The sequence below is a fragment of the Eutrigla gurnardus genome, assembly GCF_963514095.1.
Source record: "Eutrigla gurnardus genome assembly, chromosome: 6".
NCBI classification, from domain to species: Eukaryota; Metazoa; Chordata; class Actinopteri; order Perciformes; family Triglidae; genus Eutrigla; species Eutrigla gurnardus.
The window spans coordinates 15,298,206-15,315,031 of NC_139920.1; the positions used below are offsets into that span (position 1 = coordinate 15,298,206).

General features: G+C 43.6%; 1 protein-coding gene across 2 annotated transcripts in view; it reads left to right on the forward strand.

The window, feature by feature from the left end:
* The first annotated feature begins 5,268 nt into the window (after positions 1–5,268).
* Positions 5,269–16,826, forward strand: part of ror1 (receptor tyrosine kinase-like orphan receptor 1) — a 108,078-nt gene continuing 96,520 nt past the window's right edge. For both annotated transcript variants that reach the window (XM_084011445.1, XM_084011446.1), the window contains exon 1: positions 5,269–5,618. In XM_084011445.1, the coding sequence (XP_083867571.1) occupies positions 5,453–5,618 (166 nt within the window). In that variant the 5' untranslated portion in view covers positions 5,269–5,452. The remainder of the gene's footprint in view (positions 5,619–16,826) is intronic.

A 16,826-nucleotide genomic window follows, 5' to 3' on the forward strand; every position in this document is an offset into this window, starting at 1 on the left:
TTTTTGGGGATCAAGTCTGGCATTTTTAAATCCAAAATCCAAGTTCTAAATCAGTTTGGGACAGTAAAGTTCAGAACATCTTGTGAACGCTTTGACTTGTGGAGAAAGGTAAGGTACACAGGTAAGAAGGAACCAGTCCAAGGGCCGTCTTCTCGATAAAGCTCCACCAGTGTGTCCGCCCCCATGTACAACACGTCTCCATAATCAAGTAGAGGCATGGAAGTTGACAACACAAGATATTTTTTCGCTCTAAAGGAAAAGCGGGACTTATTTCTGAAATAGAATCCTAACTTCACCTTTAGCTTGGAGACGAGATTTTCAACGTGCGATTTAAATGATAGCTTTGGATCGATTGAAAACCTAAGTATTTATAACTTGGCACTCATTCAATTACTTTTCCTTGAAAAGTAAACATATTAGGAAGATTTGAAGGTAGTTTACTTGCTGTTGAGAACAGCATCAGTCTGGTTTTGTCAGAATTCAACACCAATTAAGAATGCATGTAAGGCTTTAAATGACAACAAACACACATTCAGTGCAGGTTGCTATTGCTGACTGTAATGTAAGGCTAATTACTGGATTTTCAAATACTGTTTAATGGAAAACTGATCTTAATGAATGGTCTCTAGTACTGCACATTACATTTATTGCTGATGCGTTTATCCAAAGCGACCTCAACCAACGCAAAAATTCAAGAATCGTCATCATCATGTAAACTACATTAAATATGCTGACCAAAATGTTCCTCTACTTTGCATGTAACACAAAAATCAGACATCATATTTACTACTACACCAACAAAAGCACCTCAATTGAAAATTACACAATCGGTTTGGACTTTAATGACATGGGGCCAAAGCTAGAGAATGGAAAACTTAAACTAGTTCCAAGAAAATATCTTCTATAGTTCGTCTGCTTGATGTAAACGCGCTTTGACCGGGTGTGTGAGGTTAACAAAGTCTCGGCCAATCAAAACATGTCGAGGCTCCACATGAGTCATCGCCATCTTAACATTCAATGTCCGGGGTCTGGAGCGTACGGGACGGTATGTGAGGCCATAAAAGGTGCTCAGCGACGGGATGAGACGTGAACATTTTGGACCAAGCCGTGGAACTGAGCAGTGTGGAGTAGAGGCTGGCTCACTCTCTTCTGAATTTCAAACATGACAAATATGTCAGGAAACACCACACTATATGGCACATTGTTCTCTTTGTGTTAGATGGAGGGACCAATTGGATCCAGGATTTGAGAAACTGGGTATTTAGTATTTATATTGTATCCTAAATAACATGTTATGATCTATTTTATTGCATGCAGACAGGCAATAATGCAAAAATGTATTTTGGTCCTCTTTTGGCCTGAATTCATCTTAAACAACAAAAGGCTGTTCTCTCATCACCTCGTCTATCTATCCTCATTCAGTATGTGCTGTGCTAAAAATACAAACAAAATAAGGAGAATGGAGCACACAATCAAACCCAGAGTATTGTTTGCTGGATGTCTTCAACTGCAAGCAATTACTCTTATGATGCCTAAAACTTTACATATTTGGAGGCCCCTGTAGAGAAGGCCGGATGAATATAAAGTTGCCTTGGCATCAACATTGAGCTATTTTCTTGAAAAGTTTTGTTTCAAGTTTTTGAAATAAATCTTGTACCATGTTTGTTCTTTAAAACTGCATCTGTAACATGTTGCCCCCTCACAGTGAAGATTTCCCCTTCTTTCAACGCAGGGTGACGACAGCATTGGCCTGGAAAAGTTCCCTCCATGCCGCATTTGTTGTATATTAGCGCTCCAATAGAGACCTTGTGGGAATAGAGCAACAGGCATTTCAAAGGTATAAGTCTATAAAAATGCAATACGTAGCTCAGGCTCAAGCTCTGATTTTGACAGAGGTGGGGTCAAACAGGGGGATGCAAAGGATGCAGTTAGGCCAATATTGTCTGTCAGCCATTTAATGATGTCTACACCGGGAAGGAAGCTGTCTTGAGTTATCCGCTGAATGAAGAATGTGCAAAATGCTAGCACATTTTTAAAGACGACAGCAAGGAAAATCAGACTGAAATCCGAATGATTAAAGTCATCCGAGGATGTGAAGGAAAGGAGACGGGGAGAAAGTTTTGGAGAAACATTAAAAAAAAAGAAGAAGAAAATACTGAGTAGATGTGGCAGAAAGCCCATCATCACCCTCATCCTCTCAATCTCTTTTATTGACTCAGACATCATTGCCAACTTTTGCAACAAAGGGCCTCCCTGTCCATGTGCTGTGGCCACTGGAGAAAGCCTCGGGGATCTGGTCTTCAAAGAGACCTTCGGAGCCCTAATCCACTCCACCATGAAAGTTAGATGACTTTCACCATGCATGGTTGCAATTTTAATAATCATATCCTACTTTAGGCCAAATGAAGTCGATAGACATCAAGGAGGAAAAATAGGCCAATGTCAGAAATAATCTCGCTACTTGATCAGCCCGGTGGTAAGGTCCCCCCCCCCAAAAAAAAAACCCTTCCACTCCTCTGATGGTCCTTATTACAGAGAAAACCACCAAACACAGCTTTGGTTAAATTAATTTGGCTGCTTAAACTGCAAATTTAGCAGGGAGCCGCCACTAAGAAACACAGCTGTCATGTGATGTACATCACACACACACACACACACACACACGCACACACACACACACACACACACACACACACCTCTCCAATCAGTCTTGCCCAATTTCATACGGCTTGACAGTTAATTAGAGTTACTTTGTTTGAATGTCGCTCTCCACGTGATGTCACCGGAGCACAAAAAAAGCCCCTTTGTTGTGTGAATTGAAATGTCATGTGAAATCATACACATAACATTTGGAGGTATGCATGCAATCTCACACGCTTTCGGGTGTGCCTCTGTCTCTCTGCGGTCCACGAGAAGCTCGGAGACCGTAGCAATATGCACTCAAACCACTTGAAGCCCTTGAAGTTGCAGACTGCCGTTTTAAGAAGTTAGAGTCGACATATTTCATTATTAGGTCCGTTTCACTCTCAATTCAGTTAAATCAACAGGAAACATATTCTTTAATAGTCCGCCTTTTTTCCCCTTAAAAATCGCATAAAATAATTGTTGTCCAACCCCTTAACGTCAGACAGAACCCTCAATCATCATTAGCAAATGAACTGCAGTCTCTATTTACATGTCAAATTGCTTGAATTCGACCGCAGTGCTGGTTTTGATCAGAACTTTTTGGCAGCTATCACAAACTGCTGCTTTGTATCCCTCAACTCTAATCACCATATTCTTCAGTTCCTCAACCACTCAAGTGTCTGTGGACCGGGGGACGCTGCAAAGAGGCGTGGGGGTGCGGTAGTCAGTAATGCAGGAGTTACTGAACCAATCCAGGAGCATATATTGACATAGAAAATGTACGGTCGGACACACCCTTATCCTATCACATCGTCTGCAGGAAGCTTGTCCACGACGAGCAGGCAGGAGGGGGAAGGAGGGTTTTTATTAGGAGGCAGCCTCGGACCACGTCCTGGACCGCTGGGCCTGACAAGGAGCAGGGATAGCAGAGGTGAAGCCCTGACACCCCTCTCTCAGATCTCCAATCCAAAAGAATCCCGTCTCAAGCATTATTCATACGTGCTATTCCTGTTCTCTGTAACAGCTAAATCAAAACATACTTCAGAGAGGATGATATTTCCCTCTAATGAGCAGGGCTAGGTCACAATATGGGAGAACCGGAGATGCTAAATTGCTACCATTCTTTTCCTGCCCCGGTATTAGTCTGTCAAAGTGGTCCGTGTGTGCAGACGCACACGCGGAGACAAAGTATGTGTCAAAATCCAGAAGTGAGTGGGGTAAAATGAAACAAGGTGTGGAGTTATAGAGCAGAAGGTGAGGTGGGTTAATAATACTGTAAGGCTCTGGAATTAATAATTGTACAAAGGTGTGTGTGTGTATGTAGCGTATCCGCAGACGGTAATGTTCAGAGCACAAGAAAGCTCATTCTTCCCGTTCATGCGTCCATCCGTCTTTGAGCATGTGACGCATGGATGGAAACAAAAGGAAGTTCACCAAGTTAAACATTTGAATATGGTTTTAATATGGCGGGTAATTCATCTCGTTATTATATTTAAAAAGGAAAAAGGTCCACTTGCTAAAAGTCACCACGTGTGACTGTTTAATCAGCTCCAGGTGGATCATTATCAGATAATCCGGAGGGATGTATCAAAGTTGTTTATTCCCTTTGGCCTGTATTTGAGGTAAATGAGAATGCGTGTAGTTGAAGACAGGCCTGTTTTTATACGCTTGGGTCGATCCGTCACAGGTAGCATTACAGTAGCACAATGGTTTCAATACTATTCAGCAAACTAGACACTAAGTGACAAAATATACAGTTATGATTTTCAAAAAGGTGTAGTTTCATGGCATTAAATGAGCTATTGCAGAGAAAGCTATGCCTGTGTAGGAATATTCTCAGAAATGGCATGAACGTGATGGAGTACGTGCATGAATTCACTATTCGCATTTCCTGATTGCTTTACAGGAGGGATATTTTCCTCCTTTTAAATGTGGAATCTCATAAAATCAAGTGTACAAGTGGCTGCTCAGTGCCGCTCAGCCTGCAGGGCACCGAGAAGCTTCCTTTGGGTTACTTCATTCATTTCAGCATCCCAGCTGCATAACATCTCATCTTAGTGTGTTTGTTTATTTTTTTAATACTTGTGGTACTTATGTATCGTGCCATTTCCCTACATTTGCAGTTCATTTATCAGGTTTTATTTTAGGTGGTATTTTAAGTATTTTAAGAGTCCTTTGATAATCATAATTTGTGAATTCTTGCACATCAAACATTTTTTTATTTTTTTATTTTTTACCTTCGAAACAACAGTTGTCGAAACAATATCAGCATCATGTTCATTTAGTTGCTGGTATGAGGCTTTTAATTGTATCACACAACCATGTGCAAATAAAGTTGCCTAGTTTGAAGTGTAGATTTCCCCAAAATAAATTCTCAGGACTGAAGATTCAAAGTTCCTTCTTGCCCTGAAACTACACTAGTTTGTCATCTATTTAGTAGCTCTTCTGGAACTTTCTATTAAAAAAAAAAAAAACATGGGTCCTGTCCACTTTGATGTCACTGCCCTGTGACAGTTCCCGCAGCGACCGCAGGGGGGCGACGCGTGGCTAATCAGAGCCATGTGGCTCCGCAGAGCAACAGTCTCCGGTGAAGTTTGGAGAGAGGCTCGCGCTCAGTACGAGAGAGCAGGCAGAGAGGGAGAAAGTGTGCCGGGCTCCAGCGAGGAGGAAAGAGACAGAAACCAGGAGAGACGAGGACAACGTGCATCCACACTGACGCCTTGTTGTTGTTGTTTTTTACCGAGAAGCTTTTTGGTGCGCTTTTTAAAAAAAAAAACAGTGCACACCTTTCCCCAAAAAAGGCGCCGTGGAGGGGGCTCGATATTGAATGTTGAGTGAAGTGGATGTGAACAGCGGGCGAAGGTTTTTACACAGAGCCGGAGGAATGTATCCGAATCGGGCAGCGGCGAGCCAGCGTCTCCGGAGATGTCCAGCCTGCAGCGCTCTCTGGGCCGCCCTGCTCCTCCACAGCGTCCTGGGTCTGAGCGCGTCTGGTGAGTCCCAACACTTTCTCCCCCTCTTTCCTCTCGCCTGGTAATCATTCCCGTCTTTCCCCCCCCAGCTCCTCTGCTGGCTTCACTTAATCTGCGGTTCATCCCAACACGCGTGAATCCAACGATGTAACATGTCAACCTTGAAAACAACAACACACAAAAACAAGAAACTCTCCACTAACTTAGTGCGCCTGTTTTGGGTTTATAGTGAGTTTGTCGCACTTTAAGTCATCCACCATTATGTTCATAGGGTAGTATATTTTAAGAGCACTCTTTCTTTGTGCGTGTGGTTTTCGCTGCTGAAATCATCTCATAAATGTGCTGAGGCTGTTGTATAAAAGCCGAGCTGTTTGCCACCATTCAGCCTCCCCTGTCATGTAAATGCTGCTTGGTTTTTAGATTATCGCCCTATTGTCACTGTGGAGCCTCTGCACGGGGGAAGACTTGACTCCATTGGAGGACAATAGGGGCCTCTTAACGAGTCAGCTGGATAGCTATTGTGGCCCCCCAACCGCCCCTCAATGATTAGGTACATTTAAAGATAAGAGGTGCCAAACATTTATAGAAAAACCATTATTAAGCATTTAGGTTTTGACTGACGGGGAGACAGCAGTGGCTGTTTCAGGCCTGAGGATGCATGGGGCAAGTGTTGGAAACACAGGCCTGTGTAAACAATACTGCAATGTGTATTTATCGCCTTTTAAAACCTCTTAAAATAAATAATTGTATTTGTCTGTCCACTGTTTCCAACATCCTAGAGAAAGGATAGCCTGATAGTTGGCTTTTGGTTGACTAATATAAGTTTGATTGAATTCAGTTTCAATGCAGTTTGAATTGTTTATGATGCTGCTTGTAAGTGTAATAGTGTATCGTGTATAGTAAGTATAAAACAATCCTCCTAGATGGGTTTGTGATGAATTGTCTGGGGATATTTTTTGACGTTTGTTTGGATTGCCTCTATCCTCCTTAAATGCCTCTGGCTGTTATGTACAATGGAGGTGCACATAACGCGCCGCGTCGTCGAGTCGAGCTTTATGACTCCTACGGCCGTTCTCTCGCCATCCCTTCTCCTCTATGTCTTCCTGCCTCTCTGAGGCAGGCAGGAATGTTAATCCATGTTACTTAACTGGATGAGTCGGCCATAACTTCTTCAAATGGAGTTTCATGATCGAATATAGAGTGGAGGAGAGCCAAGCCCCTACTTTACATGTGGAAATGGAAAAGTGGAAATGACTCCCACATTTTAGAAGCAAAATCTACTCTGAAAATGACGTTTTTGCTCGCGATTTGCGGTTTTTCAGGAAGCAAAACCCGATTGACCTTTGCCCTCCCGCTGCTGGAAACCAGAAAACTACTGCAAAGCTTCAACCGCTGTCACTCAGACATGATACTTTTCATTTTTCTGTACATCCAGCAACAATCGTAGCTTCAACAACCCGTTAAGATGCTCTTTTGTTCCATTGCATCCACAAGCTCAACTTGCTATTCAGAGACAATGAAGCGGCTCCGGGGCATGTTAGGAGATGGGAACACTGGGAGTCCTCTCCTCCGGCCTGCTGGGACGGGAATGTTCAGAGAGGAGCAGCAGTGTGGCTCAACTCTACTCAAGAATGCGATACAATGTGATCGGTTGCCAGTAGATGTAATACGGCTGTATTTTAGCTCTTTCTTTATTTGCTGTTGTCTGGTTTTTCTGGTCAGTCTGCCAGCTTCCAGTCCGAGGTCAGGGGTCACTGGTCTGTCTCTGGGGTTCAAATGTCAGCATTTCCAGGAACAATCAGCGCTTCCTCTCGCCACAGCAATGGAATGTGTTTACATGGCATACTTGACAAAGGATGTATAAATCGGCAGTATAAATGCATGCATGTATTTTCAGGACCTTCATGTGTAGATTTTTGTAAAAGCGCAACACTCTTTCTCAATTTACACACACACAAATTCCGATTATGTAAGGGATCGGGTCAAGGCAAAGGAAATTGGATAATGGGTTTGTAGTAAAATCTGAGTTTTCTGTGCTTTATTGAACCCTGGGATTCTTCCCTTTTCCTTTTCCAAAAAACGCCTCGTCATCACTATCAGCCTTCCAGGTGCTAATCTAAACAAGGGTGGACTCATGGAGAACAGATCATGATATTTTATGTTATTTATTTATATTTATGGGCATTGCTTCCCTTGCAAATCACGACCGTCCTCCTCCAAAGGTCTTTTCCATGCATTTGCGCACAATTGGAAAAACTGCAAAACCCACATGAAGGTTGACATCACCGAGTATTTTCCCCAACAGGAATTTATCTGTGCCAACTGGATTTATTCCTAATCACTAAACCTGAAATTGAAACCAGGTTTTTTGCAGCATGGAAATCAGATTTCTGCTGCGAGCGGAGAAAATCCACTTTACCGCGGTGCCAGTAAATGCACCTTTTTATTTAAGATAGGTGCAGCATCCTTTTTTTTTTTTTGTTAAACAGTCACTGCCATTACATCTTTCAGCCCCTGCCCTTTGGCTCCGAAGTAATAATCTGTGACATGTTCATAAAAATAAATTGACAGCGATGTTTTCCAACTATATAAACTGTGTAAATGTTTCGGAACATGGGACGTTCACCTCTAAACATAAAAGGTCCTGTGCGGGGCAACGACTATGTGAAATCTGTTTAGAGTCACATTTAGCCTTTTAATAACACTCAGGGAGGCTATAAATCATGTTGGGTGGAACTGCCTCACTGCAGTTTTCAACAGGACACACTGTTGACACTAAAGGCACTTCACTCCTGGAAAAAAAAAAAACCCTACAGACTTTAGTGTGTAGGAGCTTGTCCTGCTCTCTCTGCTACTGAGGTGTCTATCAGTACTGTTCTATTTCTTCTGGCGTTTTCTTAGTTTACAAGGAGGGAAAGGAGATTCCGAGGTTTACGGTAGGACTTTCTCGCATCCTCGTAAAAATGAATGCAAATTAGCCACCCTCTCAAGTGATTTACGGTTTGCTCTGTGCTTTTTTTTCATCATCGCTCCATTGCTATAACTTCTCCCTCTTTATGTGTGACTATTTCACTTGATCAAGATTTTATCCAGATGTTTTTTGGGGCGCTCCACCGTGGTCAGAGCTGTACATCTCTTTCAGATAGATGATTCCGCTGTGTTTAAAAAAACTCCAACTCCCACTACGCACGGTGCACACCACATTAACTCAGGCATCAAGTGGTGTGCATCCCTAAAAGCTTTTGGCAGACACAGAAGAATGTGGCAGGAACCTTATGTGTGAAACAGATGTATAGGTCTTTTTCTGGGAGGAGGGGGTTGATTTTTCTTTTTTCTTTTAAACAGTCAGTTCAATTCCATTTTGAGCATGTGAAATGGGTGTGTGTAGGGGGGGTTCGCAGACATTCATTTAATCAGGACACGGCCATAAATCATATGCTCGGACTCTGTTTTATGTCACTGATTTAATACAGCGGCGTGTAAACTGCGTCGTGCGATGGCAATTACCTACTTCCCACTCGTTATTAAGCACATGTGTGTGCCAAGGCTCCGTGTGCCCCAGCGTTGCCATAGGGCAAACTGTTTGGAGAATATTGTGTGCTAATTGTTTAACTGATGGACAGCCAGAGGGGCCATTTGCTTTAACTGATATTAAGAGCATTCAAATAAGTAGATAGTTGTTTTCTATGACTGGAATGTCCTGATAAAATGTCGTCCAGAGTGATTTCTTTGGTTTATTATTTTTTTTTGTATATCTGCTCTCTGCCAAGCCAGCCAACAGTATTTCTGCGAATGGTAAGAAGTGTAAATATCCTGCATTTGCGTGACATTGGCAGTAAAATGCTCTTATTTCCACATTCACTCCTGTGGAGCGTGCTTGTTCTGGAGCGGGCAGAGCCCCTCTGAGAGGCAGCGTTTAATCAGAGGCTAAACACAGTTCACTTAGATCCTCGTTGGAGGCGTTTGATAAAGTTTCTGCCATTGCAAACTGTAGCCAAGCGTGAAAACCTTTTTCCTGCAATTTACTGTCTGCACAGAAGGTCAGTCTGCCGGGGGGGGGGATTAACAAAAGGAACAGAAAACATTGGTTCAGGTTGGAGTGCTGCAGTAGGACAGTGTGGCACTTCAATGCTTCCAGTCTGGACTGAGTGGGAGAAATAAGCTGCAGAAAGGTAGCATTAAGTTTTTAGTCACTAATAGACTGAAATTATATTTGCCCCCGTTCTGTATGTCAGACTACAAATTAAATAGATTTTCTTTAACTCCGATTCAATACGTTCTATGTTGATGCCTTTCGACTGCTGTCTGGAAGATAAATTACGCCCGCCACATAAAAAAAATGTTCTCCGCCCGTACTTAACACGCGCAATACAATGAGTCCTTTGCTGCAGTTGTAAGGCAAGCTGTGAGTGCGAGAGCGTGCTGATGACAAAGTGACACTTTAATGAGTCTAATGGAGTAAGCCACACATACTGCATATCAATTTCCTATACGGACTTGGCACGGTTTAGCGTCGAGGACTGTGGGGAATAGCGCCGGCTTAAAGAGCTCCGAATTTCATTGAGGCCGCTCTTCGTTGCGCTTTTATCAAATTACTACCTCGCTAGCGTCCTGCTAGCTAGCTTTGCCCGGGATTAATACGCGGAGATCATGCTACATTTCATTTAATAGGGGGCGGGATGAAACATGGCTCTTTAAATACCCCTATATGTGTCAGAGTAAATCTGTTTAAACCCTGTTTGCGTTGCATTAAGGACCTCGGGAACCCTCACCGCAAGCAGATGTGCAGATCTCCATCCACCTACAATTAGGCCTTTGTACGACACCGTGCTCCTTGCAAGGTATCACATAAAAAACTTCATGGGCTTCTCTGCAAAAAATATTTGTGCTTATTTTCCCCACAAAAGGGACGTGTTTTCCACTTTTATCAGCTTTAGCACCCAAATATGTGTGATTGTCACATTTCTGTCCATCTGAAATCGGCTTTTTCACAACATTCCCATTAACTGTGACCTGCCCCTCTTCAGCTGTAAGTGAATTTGAAGTTATTAAAAGGACGTTATAATAAAGTGCTCCTGCCCACACTTTATAAACCACTTTAATGCCACAAACACTCTTCAAAAGCACACGTTGGTGTATTCGCATGATCTGGAGAAAAGTAGTCCTCCCTACCCTAGACCTACTTTCTCCCTGCTCCAGTATAGAATAGTCAACCCCTCCATCACCCCGCCACCATCAGCATGACATCAAAACTCCTCGGCGCTCTTCTTATCTGTCTGGCATGAGGCGCCCTCTTCCTGGGTTTTTTTTTCTTCTTTTTTTGCTGACTTTCTTGGCTGAATGATGTCTTACACACACACACACACAGTCCCTCTCCGTCTGTACAGTTCCTTTTGGCCGGCGAGCGGCTCCTCCACTTGGCCCTTCTTGCCTGGCTGACTGACATGCTGCTCTTGGCTGCACCGCCTGTGTTTACTCAACAATAACCGAGAGTGGGGTGGCTCCTCACCAGCTCCCGCTCTCTTAAGAGACGGTTCCTAACGACTCACACAGACCTCTGGGTAATGGTTTGTCAATATTTAGCGTCTTTGATTTGCGTCTTTTGTGATGCCAGCTGCTGCGGGAACACTTTTAGTCCATTCATGACAGTTATGTGCTGATTATGAGACGGATGTTTATTCATAATTTGGCTCCCCCCTGACATCGGCCTTGATACGTCTCTGCGGTTCGGAGTCTGCCCTTTTGCCCACGTGGTGCCGTGGTTACGCTGCATAACCATTGGACCATCAGCTCCACTTAGACATTTATATAAACGTATCACTCTGCAGTTATTAATACAACATCATCACATGTATTTCACTGCACTTCCAAAAACGACTCTTGGCGGCCCCATCATTCATATCTTTACACAGAGAAATAATGTAAATAGCACATTTCTCATGTAGTACTGTGTAATGTGGAAAGTGTTTAGAATACAAACGTCGCTCTGCTGGTGGAATTATTAAACCGGAGATGTTTGGACTGCAGGAAATTGAATTTTACGGGGCATCTAATGATTTGTGTTTCAGCTTGAATGAACTGAACCCCTCTTTGAATGTGCCTGTATATAGTGTTGGATTTGCTTTTCAGGGCTCAGGACTGATTTGCGGTTTTGATTGAGGATTATTATTTTTTTGCATGTTTGTGTAACATACAGAGAGAAGTGTGTGGGGCTGTTTTTGCTCTTTTATTGCTTTGTAATTACAATCGGTAGCAACAGAACCTATAATCCTGTTGTAGCCTTGAATTGAGGAATTCTGTCTTTTGAAGATTAGTTCCTGTAAATCAGTTTTACTTTAAATCTGCAGGTGAACTTTGACCTCCATATAGATTTAGGGTTGTGCTGAAGTAACGACAACAAGGCTGTGAATGTTCTTTGTTTTTAGGGTGAGATTTGATGTGGAGATGCTTTTTGAACCTGACCGCACTGACTTCTCATGTAGATTATCACCTCATCAGAACTGTTTTTCCATCCTAGTGCATGTAGGTTATGTCTTATCAAAGGGGCCGTTGGATTCTGCAGTGATTCAGCCGCCCGTCTGTGTGCAGGCTTCCAGACAATAGTACAGTGTAAGTGGGGGAAGTCTGCTCTCAGTGTTGCAACAGATCTTGAATTTATTGTTGCCTTCAGAGGACAACTTTTCCTTCTCGGTCCTTTTCCCATCGGGGGAATTGACTCGCTGTGCTGTCGGGCTGTACGTTGTGCAGTACGTTTCTTCTGCTCCATTGAAAGTGTTTGGCAGACGTGTGATATGTGTTTCCACTACGAGGTCTTGTTTAACTATTATTCATGATTTATTGTAAGAGACCAATGGTCCTTCTGCCCTCATCTTTGTCTGATGTCTGCTTCTCTTTCCCGCTATATCACTTTGACGTTTTGCTTCCCATTTCAAAGTTATGTTTGTATTCGGTGGCACTCCAGGTCGTCATGGTTACAACATGGATGAATATAGTTCAACAACAACTATACTAGTTGTCGGTTGTACAGGAATTCAAAGTGAGCAAAAGCAGGAGAAAGTTGTTGTTTTAAAAAAGTACCAGATTCAGGTGTGCATTTTTGGATTTGGCTTGGTAAACAGTGTTTTAAATGTTTCTGTCTGTATGTGCGGGTGTCGCCTTTGTGTGTTTGTTTAACCAAAGGCTTTGCCACGTCGCTCTCTAAGTAAGCTCCTTGTTAACCAGCAGCTAGTGTTGACCCAGCCACTTCATTCACACACAAAAGACCTATGAGGGGCTGCGATGAACTGGTGGCTCAGTTCTGATGCCTCCAACTTTCACGCAGGCCAACAAGTGCTGCCTTTAATCCTCCTGAATCAGCATAGAAGCAACTCTGCTATAATTTGCCGGCATGACTGCTGAAAACAATGTCTCTTTGAATGTCCAGCACGGCTGTAAATTGTGACGCTAATGTTCGGGGGGAAAGAACTTTGACACGGGACCAGAAACCATAAATACAGCCGTGACATAGCTAAAAAAAAAAAGGGCACAAAGGGCCATAAGAAATTTGACTTCAATGGAAATTCCCTTTCTATCCATTCTAATCCTGTGTTGACCACGCTGACCGAGGAATCTGGAGTTAGAGGTCCCCGCTGGCTGTAATGCTGAAGTACCATGAGTTTAAATGCCCATGTTGAAAGCCACGGCCTGGCTAGCTGTCCGACCGGGAAATCAATGCCCCCGTGTCGCATTGGACCGGCCGATTGTCTCTTAAATCTCTTAAGAAGCTGCGATGATGAGGTCCGTCTCTAGGCGAAAGTTAGTATTTCCTTCTTGCGTTTCTAGTTTAAGATGGGCCCCCTTTTTTGTTTCCTAATGCTGCAAGTTTGAGTCTCGACACCCAACGTTCTGGCAAACTCTCAAAGCTTTCTTCTTGGGGAGAAAAATATTCTCCCATACCCACACAGTCGCTGGTAGCCTCTTAAATCCATTTTGGCCTGATGGCCTCACCATACGGCAACTTCTTTCAAAGGCAAAGTTATTGACTTCTGTGCCGTCTTAACTATCCAGATTTGTGGGTCGGAAACAAGCGAGCGAAAAAGCATGGCAGGATGGAAGGAGTCAGACGCTTTGCGCCGCTGACTGTCAGATGCGTTAACCAGAAGCTCGTAGAATCACTGAGGGAGCCCCGCGTTTGATGTCTGAGCGGCGGTGGGGTTTATGCGGCGAAATGTGCAAGAATGGTAATGGAAGGGTGTATGGAAAAGTCATAGGGCAGGGATCTGTCTCTGTGTGACTGCGACAGAATTTATGCTATCTTCTTCATCGCCATCTCCCTCTAATTCCCTCCGAGGCGAGGAGCTCATGTACGGGGGGGAACTCTGTATTTAACCCTGGGGCGGCTGGAAAGGAATCTTGTCAACTGGGAAGCTCCCACCCAGGAATTCACCCATTCATCCTGTGGGATGCCGAATGCTGCTCTTGCCTTCCACAGAATCGCTCCCTCTCTGAGGCGAACTTTAAAAATCGATGGGGAGTGTTGAGGGGAAAATTGAGTTTGCCTGCTAAAGCAGCCGCCGCCCCCTCCCTCCCCTGTTTTTCATATTTCCACTTTGAACACTCATTTAATTTCCCAGTCGATGTTTATCAAAGCTGACATGGACTTGGAAGCGAGTCAAGTTGGAGTTTACTTACTAGTGCGGTTGTGTCCTGCATGCCAACAGTCCTCTCACACCTCACCCTTGTTTTCCTGTCTCTCCATATCTCTCTCTCTCTTGCTCCCCGCTCCCCTCCTTCTCTCAGAAAGCATTGATTTCAGCAGGACAGGAAATGAAACTGCATTGCCCCGTGACTCCGTGCAGAAGAGAGGTACCCTGGGAAGGAGGGGGTGAAAGGAAGAGGTTCATCCAGTAAAAGACGTCCAATGCTAGATTTGTATTTTTTTTAATAAAGCGACGAAAAGATGAATAGTCTGAGTGAATCCGGGATGGACCCGGCTCAGCGAAGAGAAGGCTAAGAAGCCTAAGAGCGATATTGAGACGAGAAATTATTTTCATAGAGGCATTTGACTGACAGCAGGCTTAAATTAAGTCTCAGCAACTCAATCAAAACGCTACAGCAACAGAAAATAGAAAACTTAAAAAAGGGGGCTCCCACGAGGAGTAGCGGCTCCTCTATCTTCAACAACTCCTGACCTTCACCCCCCTATCAGACGTCAATGATCTTCTCCTCAGAGGGGCCTGTATAAGAGGCTTAGGCCCGCGTGATCCCACTGCCTGTTTGCTTAACCTCTGCGTGGCTGCCTCAGCCATGCTAAGCTTCGCCCGCAAGAGCTCATTACCTCGCAGCCCTCAGCCTCTCGCTATTCCAACTAGCCGTTGTAACAACTGGAACATGGTTTTAAGAGCCTCTGGCTGCGTACGCTGTTTAACCCGTCACACCGAAACATGACGTGAAACCTGAAAAATATGCCCTCTCTTCCAATATCGGTCAAACTCATGTCATGTCAACACTTTTTTAGAAGTATATTTGGAAACATCGGGCAATGCGTGCAGGCCGTATTCCTTTGTAACACAAGCATCTCGCTGTCCCGCAGTAATCTTTGAATGAAACATAAAGCCCGTCATTTCATTACAGACATGATTGGAGTGGAGGAGAGATGGCACAGCGTCAGCATCTTTCCACAGTTCTCCACGGCTCCACTGCACTCAAATAGGATATTTATTGCACTTTTCATTGAGACGAACAACTGTTTATGCCGTCGCATGCATTGTGTAATGATGTTTTGCAACATGGCCGGGGCCCCGTCGCTATAGTACGCCGCAGTGGAACCGGACGGAGAAAAAAAGAAATCTCCCGTTACGGGCATTGCGGCTTATTATCCTCCACACGCTCCGTTGAAGCTCTGATTTTTGAAATGGGCCGGTGCTGATAATTCGGAGCGAGGCGGATCGCCCGGGATTCATGGCTGTTTGAGTGGGAGTTCAAACAATAGTGGAGTCGGTCTGCAAAGTTTCCCCTGCTGGTACTGTTCAACGGTTTTGGACTACTGTCAGCTCACGGCAGGGACTTGCGGTGGAGTTTGGCAGCGGCGAGAGTTTGTCTGAGCGTTCCTTCTTTTATGGTTACTCATGCTTTTTTTTCTCCCTCCCTCTCTGTCTTTATCTAGCGTCTCCTCCTCCTTTCTTTTCATCCTCGGAAACTTTCTCCAAAGGGCTTCTTATGAAAACTGTTTGTATTCCGGTTATTTTAGTTGTTTCCCGGAGCATGTTCTGTTCTGGCTCTCTGTTATTGTGACATCTTAAATTGTCTGTGTGTCCACGAGCACGGCAGTGACCCATTGTCCTCCCACTGCCCTCGCTTTGAAACCCGGCCTTGTTAGTCTATTTACTCTTTAATTTAAATGTGATTTAACTCAAGCCAGTTGGCGAGCTTAACCTCTCCTCACGATGGCCCTGAGCAGGAGTGACTTTGTGTTTGTTGCACGTGTGGACACAAGAAAGACGCGCTTCTCCCTAAAATTAACAAATTCCAAGCATAGATGTACTTTTGACCAAATATGGCCACTGCAAACAGTTCACACCTCGCGACATCCTTGTGTGCAATTATTTATTTTTAGGCTACTTTAGTTTATCGTGGTAAACATTTTTAATGATTTTTTAACTAAGTAAGCGGGAAAACATGTAAATGGAAAACTTAACCAGGTTTATTTGTGTTGATGTAGAGTTTATGTATCATCATGTTTTCTCTAGCATTGTGGGGATATAAAACTAATTTTGTATAAAAATTTTACCTACACAGAACTCAAAACCACTATTGTGTCACCGAAATTGCATCTATTTTTGATTGACAGTTATTCGTGATTAAAACCAGATCCGATTTTAAAAGTTTTACGTGCATAACTATAGGATAAGTAATGTGAACTTATGCTACCATTATGTCATATTTTTAGAAACGGGGAAGGCCAATTTTCTCGCCCACTGCCCTCCATGTTTAATTGGCACAAATAGCCCATTGCTAACGAGTGTGCGGCATGCTTGTTAAATGCGTTTCGGAAGTCTCACAAGCCCTCTGCTGAATGAGTTACATCACTCAGTGGTTTACACAAGGTGCTTCCTGAAGTGTGTAGCGAAGACGACATTTAATGTGAAAACCATGCATCTTTTTTTTCAACCTAAGTAAAGTTACATGGGCTTTCCTGGCTTAAAACTAAGACATATTATATTTAATATTTATAATATAAAATAATGTAAT